Here is a 24,748-nt window from a genome sequence, read left to right as displayed (position 1 = left end):
CGCGGAAGATGAGAGATATAAAGAGAGAGATCAGAGTATGCCTAGAGAGAAGGCTTATATCCCTCAGGACATTGGCGAGGATAGTCGGACTATTAGCAGCATCCATTCAGGCCATATTCCCTGGGCCTCTACACTACCGAGCACTGCAGAGGCTGAAGATAAAACATCTTCAACAGGGTCTGAAATATCACCAACAAGTACCTCTAGATCAAGACTCCATTACAGAGCTGGAGTGGTGGTTAAAGAATATGGACGCCTGGAATGGACGTGCCATATTCGGAGACAAGCCAGATCTGATCATAGAGTCAGACGCCAGCCGGCAGGGCTGGGGAGCCAGATGCGGGAGTTTACAGACCGGAGGCAAGTGGAGCGAAGAGGAGCTCCTGCTTCACATAAACTGTCTGGAACTCCTAGCGGGATCGTTCGCGATCAAGGCCTTCACGAGAGAGAGAGTGAAGTCTTGTGTGCTGCTGAAGATGGACAACATCTCGGCAGTGAGGTACATAAACCACTTAGGTGGCACGAGGTCCAAGATGCTGGCGGAGTTAGCGAAGGACTTATGGCACTTTTGCCTTCAGTCAGAAACGTCAGTGACTGCAGAGTACCTGCCGGGTTCACTGAATGTAGTAGCGGATTGGAACTCCCGTTACCTGACAGATTCCAGCGATTGGAGACTGGATCCAGTAGTGTTTCAGAGACTAGACAGGAAGTGGGGTCCATTGCATACGGACCTTTTCGCCTCCCGGCTCAACGCTCAGACGAGCTTATATTACAGCTGGAGGCTGGATCCGGGAGCTCTAGGGACGGATGCGTTTCTGCAAGAGTGGACAGGAGGTCCGCATTACGCTTTTCCCCCCTTCGCGATGCTGAGCAGAGTTCTAGCGAAGTGTCGGAGGGAGAAGGCAGAACTAGTATTAGTAGCACCCTTGTGGAAGTCTCAAGTGTGGTTCCCAACGTTAATGGAGCTAGCAGCAGACGTTCCCAGAGTCCTTCCCGAAGGAGAGCGACTGCTCACGGACCCAGCTGGGTCGTGTCATCCTCTGAGAGTGAGAGGGACACTCCCATTAGTCGCGTGCAGGATATCAGGAGACGCTGGGCTCTGCCAGGAATTTCGGAGCAGGCTGCGCAGCTTATCGCTGATTCCTGGGCTCCTTCCACTAGGAGGAGCTACGACGCAGCTTGGGCAAAATGGACGAGTTGGTGCAAGAACAGAAGTGTTCATCCCGTTTCAGCACCTGTAGTGGAGATCCTAAATTTCCTAGCGCATCTATTGCAGAATGGGAAAGCTTTCCGTACGATAGGAGTGTACAGGTCGGCTATATCAGCGGGACATATGTCAATTGAGGGAGTACCGGCAGGGGAACATCCAGCGGTAGTGAGACTCATCAGAGGAGCGAGATTTAGAGCGCCTCCAGGGCCTAAGTATAGTACTACATGGGACGTGGCGACAGTGCTACGATTACTATCAGACTGGCCAGCAGATAGATACCTTTCTCTCAAACAACTATCGGGTAAATTAGCTATGCTATTGTGTCTGATCTCATGTAAACGAGTGTCAGACGTCAAGGCGCTAGAGATTAATAGACGAATCTTCGGACCGGAGGGGGTTACGTTCTCCATAGTGAGGAGGACTAAGACAGGCACCTTCGCAGTCCATTACCCTTATTTTCCGGACAACTCGAAATGGTGCGTAGCTCGATGCATTAAAGAATACGAGAGCAGGACAGCAGAGAACAGAGCAGCTAGCACTACTCAGTTGTTAATAGCGCGTAGGAAGCCTTATCACGCTGTGGCATCCGCCACCATAGCCAGATGGGTCAAAGAGATTATGTGCGCAGCAGGAGTGAATGTGGACACATATGGAGCTCATTCAGTGAGAGGGGCGATGGCTTCATCAGCCGCGAGAGCAGGAGTGCCTTTGAGTGAAATAATGAGAGCAGCAGATTGGGCGAGCGATCGTACATTTAAGGAATTTTACTTTAAGCCAGCAGAGGGTTTGGCTAGTACAGTCTTGGGGAAGCTTTGAACAAGCATAATGCTCGCCTCCTGTCTTGTCATAGAATGTAGATTACCCCTGCTATCTGCGCAGGGAGTATTAATTCTATTAAAGACTAGGAGGCGAGCATTAAATTCCCGCCCGATTGGATGTACTGTATAAAATGTTGAGAAATTTATATGTGAGAGTACAGTACATGCGCACCACCCTAAGATTTATGATTGTGTCTTCATAGGGGAAGAGCAGAAGAATAACTGAAGAAGAGAAGACCATCAGGAGGCCGGGAGCGCACCGGCAGTTGAGTTAGAGTTCTGAAGATTCTTCGCACCGTTGACGAGGATCAGTTAATGGACAGGAGTGAATATCAGAGCGAGTAAAAGCAGAGGAGGAGCCTAAGTACAGGAAGGAGATCAGGACTGGTGGAATGAGCACGGACTACAGAGACTCATGGGGGTTGTAGTTAAAAAAAAAAAAAAAAAAAAATGGAAAAGTTTGTTGGGTATTTTCCATGGTTTTATATATATGTTGTTGAACTGCTGAGGAGTAGTAATAAAAGAAGATGAAGCATAATGCTCGCCTCCTAGTCTTTAATAGAATTAATACTCCCTGCGCAGATAGCAGGGGTAATCTACATTCACAGGAAGTGATTTGTACATTGGACCAGTAGGAGCTGTTGAACTTGAAAACAAGTGTGAGACTGACAGCACACTTTCCCGCCCTGCCCACATCCTGGGAATTTGGGAGTGTCCCTTTACCTAAGAAATATCTTAAATTAAAGGCTCAAAATAGAACATTGTATAGCACAGTGTTTAGAAATCATTGGGTAAAAGCCCACTCGGTTTACAAGCAGCTCTGGATTGGAGCACATGAAATATTAACATGCCCTATATGGCAGGTCTACTACACTGCATAACGAGGACAACTGGATGGATATCACAAACATGAGTGTGCCTCTTCACTATAGCAATGCCTGATGCAGTGTGCCACTTCCACAGAGGGAAAAAGGCGAGTCATGAACCACATGGCTTTTGAAACACCACACGTCATAAATATTGAGGCAGGAAAGATGACACACGTTGTTATGACAGTGCCAGTTAACATTAATATCAGAATGGCAAAAAAATAAAACATAATCAGAGAAGGAGAACATGAAAGGGTGCTCCTACCACATGCCATGTTGCATGCAAAATACACACGAGTAGAACTCAAATATTCCAGAGTGCTCACTAATCACAGGATGCTGTCCAAATATTCTAGCCTGCTACCAAAATCGAGGTGCCCAATGTGTCAAACGGTTTATAGTGAATATGTCGACTCCACAAATGTTGAAAAAAAGAACGTTGAAAAAAAAATGTTGAATGTTTTTTTTTAATGGGGGGTTCTCCTCTCAACCCCCCGTTTATTTTTACTAGCTAAACCCAAAAAACATACAAATTTAAAAAAAACACATTCGATTTTTTTTTTCAACATTTTTTTCCCCAACATTTTTGCATTCGACTTTTTGCATTCGACATTAAAACTGCACACTGTGCCAAACTCCCACGGGTACTGCTCACATACACTATGGCACTCTGGAACTGGCCACAAGAACTGGGCCAGTGTGAGGCTACTAGAAACCTGCAATCCTCCAAGTCTGAACTCATACCATATTTAACCGGAAGCAGAAATAAGGAAGCAGATTTGAAGTGGCTGGCCCTTGGCTTGGACGCATATTTAACTCAAGACAGCATAAGAACTTATTATGCTTCATGAAAGTCCTGAAAACCCTCTTATTCCGGTAACCCTGCCCCCTCTATGTCCCTCCATCTGGCCCCTGCCACTCCAATATCATCATGAGGGTCCCTTAGAAGCCATGACTTTACCAGCCTCTTCCCCCCTCATCTCATCCCCTAATGGGGGATGATGTCTTCCAGTGCCCTCACTTGCCCCCAAGCCATATTAGGATCCCCATCTATCATCTGCACACCCCAAGGTGGCTCCACCCCCTGCTCATACACCATGGCCGCCCCTGGACCAGGCACAGCCCACTTTCCTGCTCTTTATACCACCTTACCCCTCCAAGCACTTAATCTCTCTGGCTACACTGCCCCCCAAAAATGATGCACATCAGAATAACACAATGTCCATTCCATTGGCCACTCGAAGACCTTTCAACACATACACCATGGCCAAAAAGCTTCACAGACAAATCCCTGCTTAGAGTGCCACACAGGTAAACCTCTTCTCTTATTACCCACTGGCAGAAGGGTCCAAAAGCACCAGAGTCCACCAGGTTGGGCTCAATGTGTTGACCTTCCTATCCCTTCCACCTGGCTTGCCCCATCCCATTCCCACTTTTCTAACCCCCTGAAACTCACCATCCTCCATATCTCCTTTAATTGCTCTCTCTCTCCTCCCCACCTCCTTTTCATTGTTCAATTGAAATCAGCGTGAACCATTTTCTCTACTGCACACTGATCTGCTGTACAAAACACTAAATAAAATACAAAATAAATAAGTCAGATTGCATCTCAGTAGTGTGCCAGTCCCTGGATTAAAACATTGCAATGTTAATTTACACATTCCCGAGCCAGGATGAAATTGGCCCAGTTAATCATAAACTCTCATTCAATTATCAATTCTGCAATCCTAATTTCATCTAAGGTCATTTATTTTGCCAACTGATTTTATTGCCGCCAGAAGATATGTATTCCAGTTTCAACTTTGCAATGTGAGCTTTGACCAAGTTAACCAAATCGATATTCCAGTTTCTATTGCGCAACCAGAAAATTGCTCTACTATTTTAAAATGTAATCCAGAAAAGGCCCATGCCAGTTTCACGTTGTCCCAGGAAATTGCTATGGCAGTTTCAACAGTACAATGCCAGTATTGCTTCGGTTGAGCACATTGTTATTCCAGCTTCTACAATGCACTTATAAAAGGACCTTGCCAGTTTCACATTGACCCCTGCAAATCACCATGCCTAGGTCAAAAGTGGCATGCCAGTTTTGCCCCAGTTAAAGCCTCAATAGTGCTGCAAAGCAAACATTGGGGGGTATGGGATGGTGATGTACTTGGCACCAGTAATGAAGTAAGATTGTTGTCAATCACTGAATTGTGTGAAAAGTAGATATTTTTTAATTCAAGTTGCGAACAGCCGCCATGTGTTTCGACACGCTGGTTGTTTTCAAGGCCAAGAATTAGGTGATTACTCCAAACATAAGTTCCTGAGGAACAGAATTAACTTTCACTGATTGATTATCTCAATGTAAAGTACTGTTGAAGTCTCATCGAACCAATTATAAACTGCGCCCAATGTCCTGAACGTCAATGATTGTAAGTAGAAATTGCAGCACGGCGATGGTGCAAGTGGCACAACCCTCTAAATAACAAATACGCCGGAATGGCAGATAAGAATATGTAGCCCATACAATCAGGCGAACACAAGTATTCCAGGGATAAATCCCAACTCACAATCAGGCTTGTCATTCCAGTATCCACAATTCCACCAGAAAATGCTGGCAGGTTTGCTGCCAGAATACTTTCATGACTGTTTCAACAGCATATAAACCGGAGCATCTTATCTATACTCCCGCCTTATCCCAAGTATCCACCTGACTTTGTTCCTCCCTACCACTACTGAACGTGGAGGATAGCTCAGCGGCAATTTGCTCGCCTTTGAAGCAAGACGACACGAAGCAACACGTGTTCGATCCCCGGGTCCGCGCTTAGAAACCTCTGGGTACTTAAGCGCGTTATAAATACGCAACTAAGACAAAACAATTACGCAACTAAAAAACGAACAATTCCTGTAACAACGCCTCAATGCCTGCGGGCTTTGTGAGCGCTTTAAAAATGCAAAAATAAATAAATAAAACATTCTATCAAACTCCCCTTTGCTTGACAGGCAAATGCTTTGATGCCATAAACTATGGCGGGAGGCACTATACAAATGCAAGATAACATAACTTAACAAATAAACCTATTAAGGAGATCTGAGACAAGTGTAAAGAGAAATCAACATTGAGGACTATGCCACCATGTAAGGCAGAATGTGTTTCACGGCCTCATGTCTCATAATGGGCGTTGATCACCATGTATGTGAATTGATTGGCAGTGGTGCATCCGTCAACGTGATGGTAACACAGCAATTCATGTAAATAAAGGCAAGATCGAAAATGCAACCAAAAGCATTTAAGATATTTGCTTCATGGAGCAGAAACAGTCAATCTGCAGGATAATATTTAATCCAACCATATACCCACGCCCTCCCCCACACAGAAGCACATCATGGATGTAATCTGGGGGTTGCCTTTGTTAGCAGGGTAATATTGGCTATTTTTTGCCAGTAGGGTGGAGGAATTACCTCCAGCTCTTAGCTGGAGGTAATTCCCTCATCCCACCGGCAAATTTGTAGTTGGGCAGTGCAGAAACGTACCGGTATATGGTAATACCGGCACGTTCATTCTGCACTGGCCAACTTGTAATGAGGGCCAATTGCTTTGCTTTTGTACATGATGGTGTGTCAATCTTTATTTTCAAAGTTCAAGTTAATGCAATGCACAAATTAAAGGGCATCACTATAAATGTACTCTTCTTTGGACGCTAGGGAAAAGCTTTAAAAAGTGTGGGAAAAGGAAAGTCCCTTTGCCTTAGACCCGTTTTATTATTACAATTATAGTACTTTACAATATAGAAAATAGAATGGCATGTTCAAGAATGCATTAGAAAAAACAAGGACGAAATAAAAAGTTGATACCTGACTTGGAACAACTTGAGATGTCTTGGTTTTATTCATATTGAATCTTTATTTAGTAATGGTGTATGTCACAGGACAATGTACAAAACAACTGAGAGCTAAGGCAAAGACAATGGCAGAGGGATACTATGAGGGGACTGTAATGTGACACAAGTTTCCGAAAAATACAAAATTGAATTGAGAAAAATGACAATCAATTAATGGTGTTAGTCAAACACTTACCGGCAAAGCAGAGTCATCCTTTTTAATTCGCTGGGTCTTTGGGCACTCTCTTATTTTATGGTCCACAACAATAGCCTCAGAGAAGGAGACCTCAAACGAGAGTTCCTCCGCTACTGATGGGCTTGCTTTTTCCAATCCATAATCTAGACAATTCTTAACTGCAATGAAAAGATTATACACATGGCATTTAATATCGATCAATACATTAAGGTAATTGATTTTTCTCACACTTCAGTAGTCAGAGGGAGGACAGTGAAAACTGCATCTAGGAAGATTTCCAGTTAATACCTGGCTCTGATATGCACATATGAAAAGAGGGAACAGTGTCTTACTGAAGTCACGCTGACTCCAGTTCCAAGAGCAGCCTGGGTAGAAGGCTTTATAGCACATGGAACGCAAAGGAAATACAACAGCATTCAACCAATGAATACATTTCTTAAACCGTATATTCTAAAATAAGATCTATTTTTTGGAATCCCCCTTTACTTCACCTAAAAAACCTCTTCTACATTCACTTCGTCAGACATTTACTTCTTCATTCATCTTCATATTGTCAAGGTGGCTATGGATATGGTAAGGTTAGGGTTGGGGCCAAGGGGGATAAGGGGAAGAATATGGCTGAGAAAAGAAGGGGGGTTTCACCCTGTAATGATAATGACTTTTTATTTATATAGCGATCATGCCTAAGCGCTGTACATAGAACATATTTACATACATTAATCACCCCAACCGAAGTTGGTACTCATTTATCGACCTGGGAAGGATGAATAGCCGAGTTGTCTTTGCCGGGATTCAAACCTGCAACCGGTAAATCAGACATAGATCGGAGCACTCAACCCGCGGAGCTATCTTACCGTCTTGTGCTGGGAAAGTGAATGTTAGAAGAAGTGAAAGACAAAAGAAGTAAATGTAGGAAGAGGTAAAGGGGACAATGTGAATGGATGGTGAAGTGAATGGAGAAGAAGAAAAGATATAAAGCCCTATTTTAATTTAAAGTGACAAAATGTAAAAATGCTACATCAGGGCTTAGAAAAGAATAAAGTTTAAGAATTAAACACATGAACAGCGATGAGATAAGAATACCATCAGTTTGGGAGGGAGAAAATAATAACGTTTAATATAATATTCAAAATTGGACAACATGCTAAGAATATGTGGTGTCAGGAGACAGGCGAGATTGGAAGATGCTCACAACTAGACCAAGAAGTGGGGTGCCACTTTTCAAGAACACAGGTCTTTCGCTGGGACCAACCCCTTTGAATGGCTTGGCTCAATAAGTAGCTTGGCTAGCTATCCACACTTATTCCACATCACTGGTCTTCCTCTAATGCCACTCTTGCACAGATGAAGAAGAACCAAGCTCGCCAGGCTCATGAGCACCATGTGAAGAACCACATCGCAATGCTGTTGGATGGATTAACATTCTGCAGTGGAGCTCAATAATCCCTGAGAGACGAGTTTGGCCAGGAATTTATAGCACTGATGTGTTTTCTTAGTTGATTGGGAATTGCACCCACTGCGTCATGTTATAAGAAATCTAAATTGCATGCAGGGGACCACCAACTTTATTGGGTCCCATGAATGCAATTTTAAAGGTCCGTGAGGTGGAGTGGACAAGGAATGACAAGGAATGAGTAACACACCTAAGAACATTTGAGTTGCTCACCGCTCAATAAATCTCAGAAGTGGCTATGGCTCACCTCAAACGCACAAAATACACTAATCTCACAAACACTCCCCAAATACTAGAATGTTCTATGTAGATTAACTCACCAGCTCTTTACAAACACTTCCCGTTGATCATACCCATTCCTGAGTGTTGGGTAGTTTTGTTCCCACCACACACCTATAACATCTGATATACCGGTAGCACTCCTAGTGGCTGCCGCCAGGTACAAGCTGAAGACTGTAATGCAGCTGGGACGGAAAAGTATCCTTGCTCACCTGAACAGTTTTCAGTGCTCATTGGCAAACATTATTGGAAGCTTGCCCTCGTTTGGAGGGACCAGCCTCAAATAATGCGAAGGCAGCACTTCTCATCAGTGCTCAATACACAACTTGGAGCAAATGCAATTTGCAGTGTGCTCTATGCAAAAGTATTGCCTCACTTACTTGCTCTTGTACTTTCGCACTTGGTCGGTCACTCACTTTTCAGATGCAGGCATCAGGGTGGAGGGGTAGATAAGATGGAATAGAAACAAAGGCCACGGGTGCATGCTAACACCTTAACTGAGTTGCCAGAAGCTTAGAAAAGAAGCATTCCCGGGGCGTGGCCTGGAGCGCCGACGATGCAGTCGCTCCCTTGATGGCCTCCGTGGGGTGCCCGTTGCCGTGACATTTTGTGGCCACGAATAGGCTAAGACGATTGACCCCGCTCTAACCAGGGCTCGATGAAAGCCTGCGGCAGTGGTGGCCGCGCTCCGGGAGCTTTCCAGTGCTTTGCCACAAAGTTACGAGTCTTTGAGTTCCCCGCCTGCTCCTCCCTCCAAGATGGCGGACGAGGGCCTAGGAAACAGCAGAAGCTGCGGACTGGCGTAGAGGAAGGGGAGGAGCGCCTACCCTTGGGAGCCCACCGAGGGTCTTCTCTCCAGCGCACTTGCAGCTCCCTCCTCCCAATCCCTACGGCCAGCGTTGAAGCCGTGACATAACAGCCCTCCAATCCCAGCCGCGAGGGACCGGTGGAGGAGCATTGGGAGCTGGCAAGGGGGAGTTCCTACGGACATCCCAGCGACCTTATCTGCAGCCTTGCACGTGCCGTGGACGGCCGGGAGGCAGTGCTGTCGACGAGTGAAGAGGCCCCGGCCCGGGGTGGAGGTGAGCCGGGGGAGGAGAGGGAGCTTTGGCGGCGCCGACCGGGTGCCTCCGCTTGCGGGATCATCGAGCCCCCCCCCCCCCTCAACAACTTGGAGGTCCCAGCTGGGCCCATTTGCCCCTTCCCCATTCACCCGACACACGAGAAGATCTTCCTGGGGTGCCCCGGGCCACCCTCTCCAGCCCCCCCCCCTGCCTGCTGTGACTCTCTGAGTGCTAACCCTGCAACATTCCTCCCTCCCGGCTCCGGGGCACATTGATCCCCTGCTTCGCCCGGGGGAAACTCATGTCCAGACAACCCAAAGCCGGCAAAAACGCAGATATTGCAACAATGCTGTTGGTTATCTGAGAAGCCCAAAAGACAAGACCCCCCCGATCTCCCCTCCGTGGGGACTCCAGAAGACAAGGGCTCCCTCGCCACGAAAAATGACATCAAAGCTTTCATGGCGGACATTAAATCAGAATTCAGATCATGCATGCTGGAGCTCTCTACCAAACTAGAGAACATTGACCAAAGGGTAACAACTGCTGAACAGAGGCTAGGAGAAATGGAAGATCGGACCCAGGACCAACCATCTACCCTGACGGAGATTCAACGCTCAATCAGATTCCTCCAGGACAAATGTGAAACAATGGAATTTAAACAGGAGGACCTAGAAAACAGGGCTCGACATAACAACCTCTGCATTCGAGGGGTCCCAACCTCTATCCCAGATAAAAACCTGGCAGAATGCGTGGGGGACCTCTTTCAAGCTCTTCTCCCGGACTTCGAGAAGTCACAGCTCCTCCTGGACCGCACTCATAGGATGCGCCCTCGCCGGGGAGTGGATACAGACCCCCCATCCGATGTCATTACCAGGGTTCATTTCTTCACGACGAAGGAAGCTATCTCCGCAATCAGCCGATCCCGTGATCTAATAACTTTCCAAGGCACCCCAATCCAAATTTATCAAGACTTGTCCGTTCTCACGCTCCAGAGGCGACAAGCTCTCCGACCTTTAGCAGCCTTCCTACAAGAATCCTACCATCTTTAAGGAACAAAATGACCCCGCTGATCGTGGCAACGGGCCCCACCCCACAGCCCATGCCTGCTTCCGAGGACTAATCCATCTGCGTCCTTGGAAGACGATACCCACAAGTTTAGCCATGTTGGCTACAGACAGTTACATGGCCACGTTGGCCAAGAGGGGGTGCTGGACACACAAACCTGCCCCCCCTCCAGTTAATTCGCCACCTCCCCGTTGGAGGTTGGAGCAAAAAACTCAATGGCATGGAAACACGCAGATGCAAGATACAAGAGATGTTGGCTGATACAACCCCTTTCCCCATTCCCCCACAAGTTGTGCCACCCCCCGCGCCCAGCGGCCCAGACCATTCCACTTTGAATTTCACCTCACTGAATGTCAGAGGCCTAAATTCCCCAGCTAAACGCAAATCTATATTACAGAAACTTCACAATGAAGGAGCCACGGGGGCCATGCTGCAGGAAACACACCTATTACCAGCCAACTTCGGACATCTACGCTCCCGTCTCTTCCCGAAACAATTTGGCGCATCTGGAAATGCCAAAAAAGGTGGTACAGCTATTCTCTTCAGGGAAGGGGTGGATCCTCAGATTCTCGACACAAAGCTTTGTCCGGAGGGCCGGTTCATTGCCGTCAAGTGCCTGCTGCTTGGGGAACTATACTCCTTTGTGTCGAAATATGCTCCCAACTCAGCTCAAGCCGCCTTCTACAAGGCCCTATGCACCACTCTCTCCGCCTTCCTGGAAGGCCAAGTCATTATTGGTGGTGACTTCAATGGTGTGCCGGATCCTACAGTTGACAAGTCCCATCCCCCATCATCCGGGGACCTCACCTTGGCCCTGGCGTTGCTACGCTTATTCAGAACCCTGGAAGTGGTGGATGCATGGAGGGTTTTACACCCCTCTGAAAGAGACTACTCATTCTATTCCCACGTCCACAGAACATTTTCGAGGATCGACCTCCTTCTGGTTTCTCCCCAACTGCTTTCGTTCACCAACGAGGTCTCCATAGGCCCACGGATTCTGTCGGACCATGGGCCAGTGTCCTTGGAAATCCGAGCTCAGGTCCCTCCTCAGCCAGCCAGACGCAGATGGACGCTTTATGATCCTATTCTCAAGGATGTGCCGCTTAGGGACTCAATTGCCACCACAATCAAGAACTTTTTTCTGGAGAACCCCGTAACAGACACATTGCCCGCCAACACATGGGACACGATGAAGGCGGTTGTGAGGAGGGAGCTAATAGCACGAGGTGTTGCCTTCCATAAAGCTAGACGTCAGACCCACTTGACCCTCGAGGATGACCTCCGAAAAGCGGAGCGGACCCACAAAGAAAAAGGGTGGTCCCCGAAGAACCAACGAGCCCTCCGCACAGCACGGCAGAAGATTGAGGCCCACTACGCACATCAAATGGCCAAAGCAAAGCAATTTTATTCCGCCAAAAACAATAAAGCTAACAGGCTACTGGTGGCAAAACTAGCCAAAGCAAAACAAAACAATACAATTGTTGGGCTTCGGGACACACAAGGCCGAATCCACTATGCAGAGCACGACAAACAACGCCTGGCAGCTGAACACCTGACACAGATAATGACTGCTCCACCACGGGATCTGAAAGAACAAAGGGAATACCTTCATGGAGCAGCACTCCCCCGTATCCCGGATGCTACGCCGGACCTCCTAGAGGCACCAATCTCCTCGGAGGAGGTGGATGAAGCTATAAAATCACTGAAATCCCATGCACCAGGCCCGGATGGCTACACAACCAGGTTCTACAGAGTCTTCAAGCTCCAGCTACTAGCCGCGCTGGCACAGCTATTCAATTCCTTTAGAGAGACTGGTGCGATAACTCCATCTATGCAAGAGTCCATCACCATTTTGCTTCCCAAACCCGGAGGCGACCCGAGATGCCCAGCCTCGTATAAACCCATCGCTCTCCTCAACATTGATGCCAATATTTCCTCCAAGATCCTGGCAACTCGCCTAGCCCGCATCATCCCAGACATAATTTAGCCCGACCAATGCGGCTTCCTGAAGAACCGATCTACGGCAGACAACATCCACAGAGCTCTGAATTTGGTGGAACTAGCCACACGTGGAGACAAAAATTTGGCGCTTATAGCACTAGACGCAACCAAGGCATTTGACAAAGTGGACTGGACATTTATGAGGCTCACCCTGGAGTCGTTTGGATTTGGCCCGGAATTTCGCACGATGATTCTAGCCAACTATGAATCCCCCAGAACCCTACTCCGAATCAACGGCAATCTCTCAACCCCCATCTCGCTGACCTGCGGAACGAGACAGGGATGCCCGCTGTCCCCACTCCTATTTGCCCTGATCATGGAACCCTTCGCTCAACGAATTAGGTTGAACCACAGAATCAAGGGTCTCCAAGTAGGGACTTTGCACCATAAACTGGCCCTCTACGCGGACGATGTCTTGCTAATGATCACCGACCCCCGCAGATCGTTGACCCACGCCCTGGCCGAACTGAACGACTATGGAAGGGTCACAGGCTTTTCTATCAACTTTAATAAATCAACAGCGCTGGGAGTCGGACTCTCACCGAGATTGCGAGAAGAGTTGATACCAATATGCCCGATCCAATGGAAGACGACTATCAACTACCTGGGGGTCCAGATCCCTGCCAAACCAACAGATGTCTACTTTCAAGAACTGGAGATGGATTTGAAGCGCTGGGCTTCCCAGGAGATCTCCCTAATGGGAAGGATCACTGCATGTAAAACAAACCTGCTTCCAAGATTTTTGTATGCATGCTCAGCCCTCCCGGTGCTGATCCCGACCTCAGCACTCCAGAACCTACAGAGGAAGATGCTGCACTTTATCTGGAGGGGGAAAAAAGCCAGAATACCAAAGGACTCAATGATGGGGAACGCGAAACTTGGTGGCCTGGGAGTCCCAGACCTTCAGAAATACCAGGTGGCGGCCCGACTAGCGTGCACCCAGGCATGGCAAACAATTACAAATCATCCTAGGGGGGTGGACCTGGAACAGTCACGTCTAGCTCTACCCCTACGCTTTCTCCCCCACATCTCACCGGCAACCAGACGGCCATGGCAGGAGCTATTGCTGTCCACCAGACATACTGTGGCCATTTGGGATAGGACGCTGAAGCAGAAGAAAGTCCCCAGGGGACTCAGCCCCTCATCCCCGGTCTTTATGAATCCTGCCTTCTCCCCGGGCTTGGACCCCAGGAACTTCAAAAACTGGATTATGGGTGGCCTGGAGACCATAGGACAACTTTTCGAGGCAGGACAACTGCGCTCTTATGAACAATGTAAGGATAGCTTCCACCTTCAAGAAGCGGACAGGTTCACTTGCCTCCAACTGCGTCACTGGTGCTCCCACCCACAGATTCGTCAAGCGGCAACACGCCCGCCCACACCCATAGAACTCACTCTCAACGACCTTCTACTCCGAGGTAAGATCTCAACACTATACAAGCTCCTCCAAAAGGACTTTCTCACCTTCAAGTCCAGGGCCATGGCGCAATGGGAGGCAGACTTCGGACACCCCATAGAGGACCTGTCCTGGGTGGACATTTGGACCCGTACCCAATCAGCTTTCTCCTGTGTCACAAATAGAGAATGCGCCCACAAAATACTACTGAGATGGTACTACCCCCCCTTGAGACTGCACCACATTAATCAAGCGTTGGACCCGGCCTGCTGGAGACGATGCGGCCAGGTAGGATCCTTCTTCCACATGTGGTGGACCTGCCCCAAGGCCCAAACTTTCTGGAAAGAATGCCTGGCGGCCATTGCAGCAATGACACACATCACACTGCCACTAGAACCTGAACCTATCCTCTTAGGCACCCCGATTCGGGGGAGTTACCCGCGCAAGGGCCCCAAAGCTAGTCTCTTATTGCACTGCTTGCTGGCGGGCAGAATATTGGTGGCCCGTACATGGAAGTCAGTAGAGGGCCCGCTCCTGCCCTTTTGGTGGATGAAACTGTGGGATGTACTCATTGCGGAGAAGGTGACTGCGGCCAGGGCAGGCTTTCTCCATCGCTTCCAGAACATTTGGAACCCGATCCTCGAATTTGATCGTGACTTTCCAGCCTTAACATATAAACCCCAACTGGCCAGGAGGGTCTTGGAGAGCTGGCCCGCCCCGCAGGAGCGAGAACAAGAGGAGGGAGACTGATCTACTAAATGAACTCTGAGAGGGGAAGGGGAAGCAATACTCGTGTGTGTTAATGCATTCTAAATGTCGATTAGAAATGTATGCAATGTTTCCTGCATTGTTCGAAAATAAACATATTTAAAAAAAAAAAAAAAGAAGAAAAGAAGCATTCCCAATAGTGAGGGATCATGGGGCTCGTAGTCTAAAATAATTGGAGAGACGCGGATTGCAGACTACTGCTCTAGATGAAAATACCTACTTGCTCAATTGCAACTGTATGGACAGTCAGAGGGAACATGTTCGTCGGAAAATATGAGAAAATTCACCCAGAAAGCAGGCATGAACTAATAGATTCCATTGCACATTAAATCAGATTATATTTAGGCAATAAGCCCTGAGACTGTGGTCCATTACTGCATACGGTAATGCCCCCGGGGCCCATAGTTCTGCTTGGGCCTTAACGAAGGCCCCGGGGGCATTACCGTATGTGGTAATGGACCGCAGTCTGTGGGCTTATTGCCATTAGTACCCCAACCCGTTAGACAGGTGTACTGATGGTGTTTTTGTTCTGGATGCATTGCTTTTCGCAGCAGGGAAAAAAAAGTTACAAAGTAAAAAAATATGGCCACTTGAACAGTAAAACATAGTCCATTTTCTCTTTCTATGGCAGCCATAATAAACAAAGAAAATGGCTACCATGGAAGGGGAGAAGGGACATGTGGTCCCTTCTCTCTTTCCATGGCGCCCATTAACTCACATGTAAAAAAAGGTAAACAAAAAAAATGTCCTTCATGGAACAGGGAGAAGGGACTACGTGCAGTCCCTTCTCCCTTTCCATGGTGGCCTGAAGAAACACAGAAGAAAGGGGAGGACCGGCATGAAGGATGTGGGAGTACCAGAAGGTAAGGTTTGCAAATGGACCAACAGGTAAGTGGCTTCTTTTTTTTTGTGCTGCGCCAGGTACTAATTTCTGCTAACTAATAGCATGGCAGCCATTGAATCCTAACTAACAAAAAACGTGGCGGCTAATCTCTAGCCCTCCAGGTTTTGGCCTTGACTCCCATTGTGACTCATCCTTGACTATGCTGGTTTGGGCTGATGCGAGTTGCAGGCCATCTCATCTGGAAGGCTGCAGGGCGTCCCACGACTGTCATGAAAGGACCCTGTTAAGAAAAGTACAAGGAAACCACATTTGCTTTCTGTTGCAGCGTGCGAGGATGCTGGTGGAATTCTGGAGGGTAACCACAGCTCTTTGTGCTGCTGTACCTCGGCCATCTATTTCACAGTTTATTTACTAACAAAGCAACGAGAGCCAAGGACACATAAGCTGCGTATTCACTGAATGCTAAAAGACACAGAAAAACGCTGTCTAAATATCCCCTTACCTCATCCAAAGAAAACATGCAAAGCAGACCCTGCCATTTCATGGGATAATCTGTGTTTAATCTATTTTGTACCCATTGTGCTATTATATTCTGTTTACTGCACACTGATCTCTGTACCGTGAACACGAGATAATGGTGCATTTTATGTTTTGGGTAGCAGCGCCCTCTCAACAAGAGTCCTGTTCTCTTAAATGTGTCTAAAAATACTTATATGAGGAGGGTATGGCTCACTATGCGATCCAATGAAGGCCTTAGGGATGGCAATTAACTCTTTGCTCACCCAACAATGGGCGAGCTCCCCAATGAGCAATGTTATACATGAAGTTGCAGCCTTTCCTTGCCTAGCCTCTTTCCAAAGTGATAATAATAATACACAAGGTGCTACTCCCACAGGTGCTCAACCCCACAGGTCACAATTGCACGCATCGGGCTGCATTATTAGATCACAAATAAATGTGGCCCTTCCGCAAACTAAATCATAATCACTTACGCCTAAGGGTAAATTGCTGGGTTGTGATATTTCCTTAGCCAATATGGCTCATGAAGAGAACTGTGAATGCAGGGCGAGAGTTCATTCTGATCTCCCAAGATGCCACCGCATCATATACAATGCCAGCCAGAAGGGGAGGTGCTCAGGCAATGTCTTGAGGTCACGTGGGATGTGCAGCAAGCCTGAACTAGCCTTCAACTCTTGAATTAATGCCAAAATAATAATGTTTACAAAACGTTGTGGAGTCCGGGCTAGAGAATGTGCAGTCCCTTAGAGCGACATTTGGAGACGCCGCTCTTTTCCTCAACGGAAACTGGCATTTTATTGGCATATGTTGCCACTACTCTGCCCCAAAGGTGCTTATCATTTTACCACTAGCTACCTCCTTTCAGGGGTGGACTAGGAACCAAAAGAGGCCCTGGAAATAATTACTGGAAACCAAAAGAGGCCCTGGAAATAATTACTGGAAACCAAAAGAGGCCCTGGAAATAATTTTCAAAATGGCCCCATATTACACATTTTCAGGGAGCCCAATTATTTTCCTATGAGAACATGTGGCAATACCACACAAAAGAGGCCTACGAGGAAATCTCCAGAATTGCCTATAGGCCAATCTGCCCCTGTCTCCTTTCCAGGTAGTAGGCGTTTTGGCACCTGCACATGTATGACCTGTGAACAATGCACATGGGCAAGCATTTCTCAGGCACAACTTGCATACTCGGGCAGGAATTGGTAGCCTCGGGAATGGGATGAGGCCTAACTCAGACATTTACTCCATACCTAGTTCGATCCCTTCTAGACGACCAATGCTGTGAATAGAAATGGTGAAATCAGACACTATTATCCCACCGTCTGTCAAATTCAGCCTTTCAAAGTCCTGTCCCCAAAAGACGATCAATGCTCTGCCTCAAATTTCATGCAAGTCTACCTCTTGACCCATTATTAATAATAATTCATTGTGTATTGGTGATAGTGTTTCCACTGGCTCCTGCACAGTAAGCCCCACCAATCTCTTGATTTATCATCTTTTCAGTAGGCTCCAATAGTATAAGCAGTATACACTGGATAGTCTTTGTTTGGTAGCAAGCCCACATTTTGCCTGCTGTGGTAGCCCTCTGTACTTTTTTCTCGCTTTTCTGTTTTTTATCTGTATGTTTCCTCTCAGTCAGGCATCGTTCAAAGCCTGACTGAGAGAGTGAGTCTGTATTATTCGTTAGATGCTACTAGAAAGAGATCCAATATGTCCCAGAGAGGGTTACCCTGACCCCTTCTTTTAGTCATGTGGCTACACTGGCGGTGAGTCCTTCTTTGCATAATATGTATTCCACCTTGTGGACAATTTTACCTGGCTGGGTCCATTTCTACCCCCTCCTCTGTTCATAGAACGGAGGTTATCGAAGACCCGAGGGGTCACCTAACTATCCTTTGTCCTCTCTGTGTGTGAGAGGAATTGATCACATTTGGCAACAGGATGCATGTATCCAGGGACTGCAAATTCTAATCAGCCTGAAACCAGTTCTGACTGCCATATTCAGATGCCAGCCTCGGACAGTGAGCAATCTCTTCCTTTGTGTTTATGGGCCTTCGCTGAAGTCCTGGGTGTGCTTGGAGGAATGGTCAGTCGCCTACCCTTGGAACTCCAAACTGGAAATCTTGGAAGACATGCTGCTTGAGGAAGCACCAAAGCTATGTACCACCAGCCGTTGGCGTTCCAACAAATCCAAAGTCTGAAGCTCTGCCTCTGCCAAAGACGAGAAGGAACGGACTACATTGCCTGCATTTCTGGAACCAGAAGTGGGTACCGCCTTGCTGCTTGAAACCCGAAGACTATCCCTGCCATCTGGGATTGAGGTTCATTATCTGAGAACAAAAAGGCCAGCATCACGGTTCCATCTCCGCCATCTGTGTAGCTCCTGGGGCCTGTGATGCAATTTGCTCTGCCACAGCACCAACACACTCATCTCCCGGTCCTTCTTCCATGGCTGGCTGCTCTCTGGTGTGGCTCTGTGGCCAACATTTGGAGAATTGTACTTCCTTAGGGTCTTGGGGGTCTCTCCTGCATGCCTTTGCTGAAACCCCCGGCGGCTGGCAACACAGTTCACAGTGATTTCTTCAGGAAACCCCAAAGCCGCCTGCTGCAGACCTGCTTCAAAGACAATTTAACCGGCCAGTACTGTCAAGTTATCGATTTTCAAACTGTTAAAAGAATATTCGAAAGTGTGATGCACAGAGGGTTTCACCTTCGCAACCTGTATTTTTGTACATTGTCTACTGCTTCTTTCTGTAATTACATAGGGCTTTTAGTTTTTGCTCTTATCTGTACATTTTGTATACTCTGTAAGCATGTAATTATTGTATCTGATGTATTTTTCGCAATTTTGTAAGCTTCGCATTTTCATGCGACTGCGCCCTTTTACTCGCGAGTCTTGTGCGCAAAACAAATGAATAAACAAACAAACAAACAAACCCTCCATTTTGCCCATGGTGCAGGAGGCAGCAATGGGGTACACACAGAAAGAGGGGAGGAGCCACTCCTTGCATCTTTGCGCTGTGAGGAGAGGGTGTGATGCGGTGCCACTCTTCAAAGCGAAGGCAGAGCGAGGCACTGAAGTCGGAGATGGGGTGGCACATGGTGGAAGCAGCTGGAGGAGTGCGGGGTGCTGGTGTGTGGGGTGACGGAATAGGCCCAGGCTTTGCTGCCACTGTAAAATCCAACACAGTTGAGAAATGAGGGCTGCCTGTACAAAGTGAAGAATTGTTAATAAAAACATGAATTTATTTGCAGTTCAATCCTCACATTACACAGGCACCCTGAGATGAGATGCAGTCAGTCCGCTCTGATCTGTTCGCCTGCTGCCTCTCTAAACTGTGCCTCGCGCATGCTCAGTCCATACTATCTACTCTCCATTTGCACATTTGCTGGGATGCTGCTTGTTGCTGGGCCAGGAGATGGTAGGGAACAGGTCACGCAGGGGTAGGAATCGGATGCTGCACCCACCCATGTTACCATGACGGCTGTCACTGAAATGCAGAACTCGCCCCCCCCATCATGAGTCTGCAGCCTTGCACACCAGCACAAGCACAAATCACTCCCTATTCAAATTCCGTTTCTTGTACTCAAATCCATGAATTGACTAGTACCCTTTTCTGGCTGATTCTGTCTTCTGTACTCGCCCACTTGCTTGCTATGCTCTCAAGCTCTCTCTCATCGGAACAACTGTCCCTTTTCCGCTCTGTGCTACCTCTTGCTTTTGCAACTTCACCCACCAGGATCTCATCTCTGAAACACCCTACCTCCAGATATTAAGGACATCCCATCGGCACTGTATTTATGTAAGATGTATGTCATGTTGGCCTTGTACTCTTACAGTTTCCAATGTCAGCTGGTTCTCCATTGCTACCTGTTTTAATTTTATTCATGACTGTGTAAAGCAGGCTTGTCCAACTTTTTTGAATGTGGGGCCGAAGCATTCACTTTTTGTCACCCGGAGGGCCGGCGAGCCAAAAGTGAACATCCTGACCCAAAGCAGTATATTCAAAAGCGATGGTGTGTGACCTTTCACACAATAGCATCAAAGGCATAGCCATGCAGTCCCAAAGATAGCTTTTGGTGTTGGGGGCAGTGATGAAAGGTTAGTTTCTTGTGATTTCTTCCAGTGTGTATGTGTTGATATTTCTCGGAAATAGTGGGGGCTACCGAGCGTAACGAGGGAGCTATAACAATATAGGGATGGTTTGGGGGGGTCTCCCCCCCAAGATTTTTTTTCCAAATATGGGTCTGAAATTGTGCATTTTACAGCAGGAAAAGTGACCAAAAAGCCATACGTTTACAATCAGTTCTAAAGGGGAACATGTACATTCCATGTCACTAACAGCAGACAAGAACATTGTAGAACACAACACATTTTAATGATCAATGTGTCCACAGTGTAAAACAGCACTGTCACTGATGTAACACATTGACATGCTGGTTGTGCCCAAAATATGCCTCTGTAGCAACATGTCTATGCTGGCTGTTACCAATTTAGGCCAGCATTGTCCTCTACAAAGCATGATTGATGCTGCCTGAGCATGTGCAGTGTGCCCAATACATATGCCAGCTTATCTCTGTAATACACATTCAATACTTCTGTGGTAATGAAAGAAGCATGATCCAATTCCAGGGGGCACCTGAGGCAGTAAAAGTCCACCGCCACGGCCCGGTTTATTGGTCGGACCCAACATTGCAGAAATCAATTAATTAATCGTGTCCACGGACCCGACAAACATTGAACAAATAAATAAATCGGGCAGGGGAGCCGACTTATGAATTTCCCGGGTGGTGCCCAAATATAGGAAGTGACATAACCAGCACTTATATGACCGCATTTGCACATAGTCGCCAACTTGGTGCGGGGGGGACGGGGGCGTGCAGAACAGTGGAAACATTGGCTAGCATGTATTGCATATACTAAAGGCAAGTAAGAAGGAGGTTTAAGCCTTCCAGTTGCATCCCAGTAGGCCAATACTGCCCCTACTCCACCCCTCTATAATCATCCAGGTTGTAGTAGCCCTCAAAAGGCAGAGCAACTCAACTAGGATAGGAGAACGAAATGCCATCCCATCCTGTGAGTGTGTCAAACCTCAGAGCAAAGACTGTGCGTGTGCCTTGGAGCACAATCTCACTAATTTGGTGCAATTCGCGCACGTGGGTGCATTGGAATGCCATGCGTGTGTGTGGGCTGCATACCCCGGATCACTTGCTCACTTCTTCACTGTGAAACTCTGTCCAAGGCAGTACTGTCCCAATGGTGAGAAGTGTCATATTTTCACATTAACTATGCTTAAGCACTTTGGGTTATTGAATAGTGCTGCTACATTCGGAGTAATTCCATCCCTTTAAATATATTAGCTCTTGTATAACCACAACAGTGTTGATTTATTCTGATGATGATGAAGATGATGTTAGACTTGCTCAATAGTTCTGGTTCTGTATCATTAAATGTTCTTCAGATCTTCGGAGTCTCGGGAGGATAGCTCAGGAGCAACACAGGTTCGATCCCGCTGGGTACATTATACCTCTACATCTGTGCACCCCTCTTACCAAGAGTGGTGCACAGAGGGGTGCACAGATGTACAAATACACCCAACCCAAAACGATTTTTAGAAATTGAGGGACAGACTTGCTTTGCTTCTGTGCTTCCATTTCTAAAAATAGTTTTGGGTTGGGTGTACCTCTACATCTGTGCACCCCTCTTGCCAAGCGGGGTGCACAGATGTACAAATACATCCAACCCAAAACGATTTTTAGAAATTGGGGGACAGACTTGCTTTGCATCTGTGCCTCCATTTCTAAAAATCGTTTTGGGTTGGGTGTACTTCTACATCCGTGCACACAGATGTAGAAGTATACCCGAACCAAAACGATTTTTTAGAAATTGGGGGACAGACTTGCTTTGCATCTGTGCCTCCATTTCTAAAAATCGTTTTGGGTTGGGTGTACTTCTACATCCGTGCACACAGATGTAGAAGTATACCCGAACCAAAACGATTTTTAGAAATTGAGGGACAGATGCAAAACAAGAGCATCTTGCTTTGCATCCGTCCCACAATTTTTGAACATTGTTTTTTACCCGGCTTTTACCCGGGCCGCCAGAGAGAGACACAGTATGGATGGAACAAAGGACCATCCATACTGCGTCTCTTCTATCCGGCCTGGGGGGCCGGAGCACCCGCATACTCTGCGCCCCTGAAACTGGGCCGCGGCCTGTAACTGCCTCTGGTGCTGGGCACACCAGAGGCAGTTACAGACCACGGCCCAGTTTATTTATTTATTTGTTCAATGTTTGTCGGGTACGTGGACCCGATTAATTTATTTATGCAGAAATAAATAAATTAATCGGGTCCACGGACCCGACAAACACTGAACAAATAAATAAATAAACCGGGCCGTGGCAGAGGCAGTAATAGTCCTCCGCCACGGCCTGGTTTATTTATATATTTGTTCAATGTTTGCCGGGTCCGTGGACCCGACTAATTAATTTATTTCTGCATTGCAGAAATAAATAAATTAATCGGGTCCACGGACCCGACAAACATTGAACAAATAAATAAATAAACCGGGCCATGGCCTGTTACTGCCTCTGGTGCCCCCCCCCCCTTTTAGCGGCCACCAGAGGCAGTAACAGTCCTCCACCACGGCCCGGTGTATTTCTTTATTTGTTCAATGTTGTCTGTACAGCCTCGCGGGCCACATGAAATGGCTTGGAGGGCCGCATTGTGGCCCGCGGGGCGTATGTTGGACAACCTTGGTGTAAAGCAACCAATGACTGCTCCATCCACGGATCTTCCCTTTGTACACCGCTTCTTATTAAATCCCCTTTCATTTTCAGTAAGGAAACAGAAACCAATACAAGGACGAATGCATTGTACAAACATGTATACTCTCTTTCATAGCCTCCATTAAAAATATATCATTTTCCTTCTGGTACACCAAAATAATATATTATCATTTACTTAGCAATTTGAGTTGTTCAATACTAATAAGTATGTCGTCTGTGCCCCTCCCAAAAGCCATTCTGTCCAGTGTAGTTAGTGCAAGCAGACAGAGCTTAGAAATTCGCCAGTTGTATTGTGGTCACATTGCTGTATCCTCCTTGGGGACCTATGGAGCTCTTGGAACGATGCATGATAACCAGCTCTATGAAGAGCTACCTGCAGGGGATATAAGGTAGGGATTCCCCAAACCTTCTCAACAGGTTCCAAAGAATCATGCCTCTGCTAACAGGGGTGGACACTTCACAACCTGTATATATGCCCACAGCTGGTTCAATGACTTGCCTCACTGCACCCACCCATCTCTATTGGCAAAAGTCTACTAAAGCCTTTTGCCCAAAGGCAATAGAGTGGCTATTAGCCCCCACACTCTCAGCCACTGGGGCATATTCTGCTTCTGCACTCGCTTATCTATGGAGATAATGAGACAGACCAACGAGAAGCATGGCCCCATCAGATGTTCAGTGTAAGCCCTGTATGCACCATAGAGCTGGCTTGCACATGGGAACACTAAACTCTACCCTGATTAAAACCACAGTGTATTTCGATAGACAACAAACAGATAAACAGCGCTCGAGGCTGTGTGGCTGAACAGGAACTTTTGCCTGACTTCAAGATGGAGGAAGGGGATATTAAACACTCAGCGGTCATCCATCAGAAAATAATTTGAAGGAATTACTACACAGAAAAATGAACGAATTCAACTGATGAACCAGTAAAGCTGGGATCCCTGACAAGGAAATGGGGAATTACGAAGCAATGAGATGTGAGAGGGTAAGAGGTTAGAAAACCCCAGTCAGAGACATTATTAATTAACCAGACGAATCAGGAACACTATAAAGTCCCAGCATTTGCTGCAAGGAAGCAGACGGGCAGTTGTACTAACCTGGGGGCAGGCAAGAGAGAACAGTGCTTAGGGGGAGTACGAGAGTCCTAGAAATGAAGCTGAGACCCTGCCAAGAGCTGTATCTCAAACACTGGCAGAGGCCAGATTCATGATATGATATTATAGGTTATTTATAACGTGCTTAATACCCAGAGGTTTCTAAGCGCGGACCCGGGAATTGAATCTGTGTTGCTCCGTGTCGTCTTGCTTCCAAGGCGAGCACGTTGCCATTGAGCTATCCTCCCGAGACTTCTAAGTAGAGAAAATGCTAAAACCCTGCTGAGGGCTACATATCAAACCCTGGCAGGGGACAGAGAAAAAGAAGGGCAAATCAGAGATCCTGTTAAGGGTTAAGCCACAGAGGCTTTAAAGAAATGAGCCATACTGAGAAAACTAGTGGAGAACCACTCTCAGGATGGTGACCAAAGGCTGGTGGGTGAAAATATCACAGCCTGACAAGCAAGGTGGTAAGAAATACTTGCTGGTCGGAGTGTGTCAGAGAGTAGGGCC

At 47.1% G+C, this 24,748-nt stretch overlaps 1 protein-coding gene across 4 annotated transcripts in view; it reads right to left on the bottom strand.

Moving 5' to 3' along the window:
• Positions 1–24,748, bottom strand: part of ARHGAP28 (Rho GTPase activating protein 28) — a 1,312,783-nt gene that overhangs the window by 154,819 nt on the left and 1,133,216 nt on the right. For all 4 annotated transcript variants that reach the window (XM_069620694.1, XM_069620693.1, XM_069620692.1 and 1 more), the window contains one exon: positions 6,957–7,114. In XM_069620694.1, coding sequence (XP_069476795.1) covers positions 6,957–7,114 — 158 coding nt within the window. The remainder of the gene's footprint in view (positions 1–6,956; positions 7,115–24,748) is intronic.

This window comes from Ambystoma mexicanum, chromosome 5q, assembly GCF_040938575.1.
Source record: "Ambystoma mexicanum isolate Mex_15411 chromosome 5q, UKY_AmexF1_1, whole genome shotgun sequence".
Lineage (NCBI taxonomy): Eukaryota > Metazoa > Chordata > Amphibia > Caudata > Ambystomatidae > Ambystoma > Ambystoma mexicanum.
The sequence above is the reverse complement of the archived record's forward strand: the minus strand, read 5'-3'. Positions and strand labels throughout refer to the sequence as shown.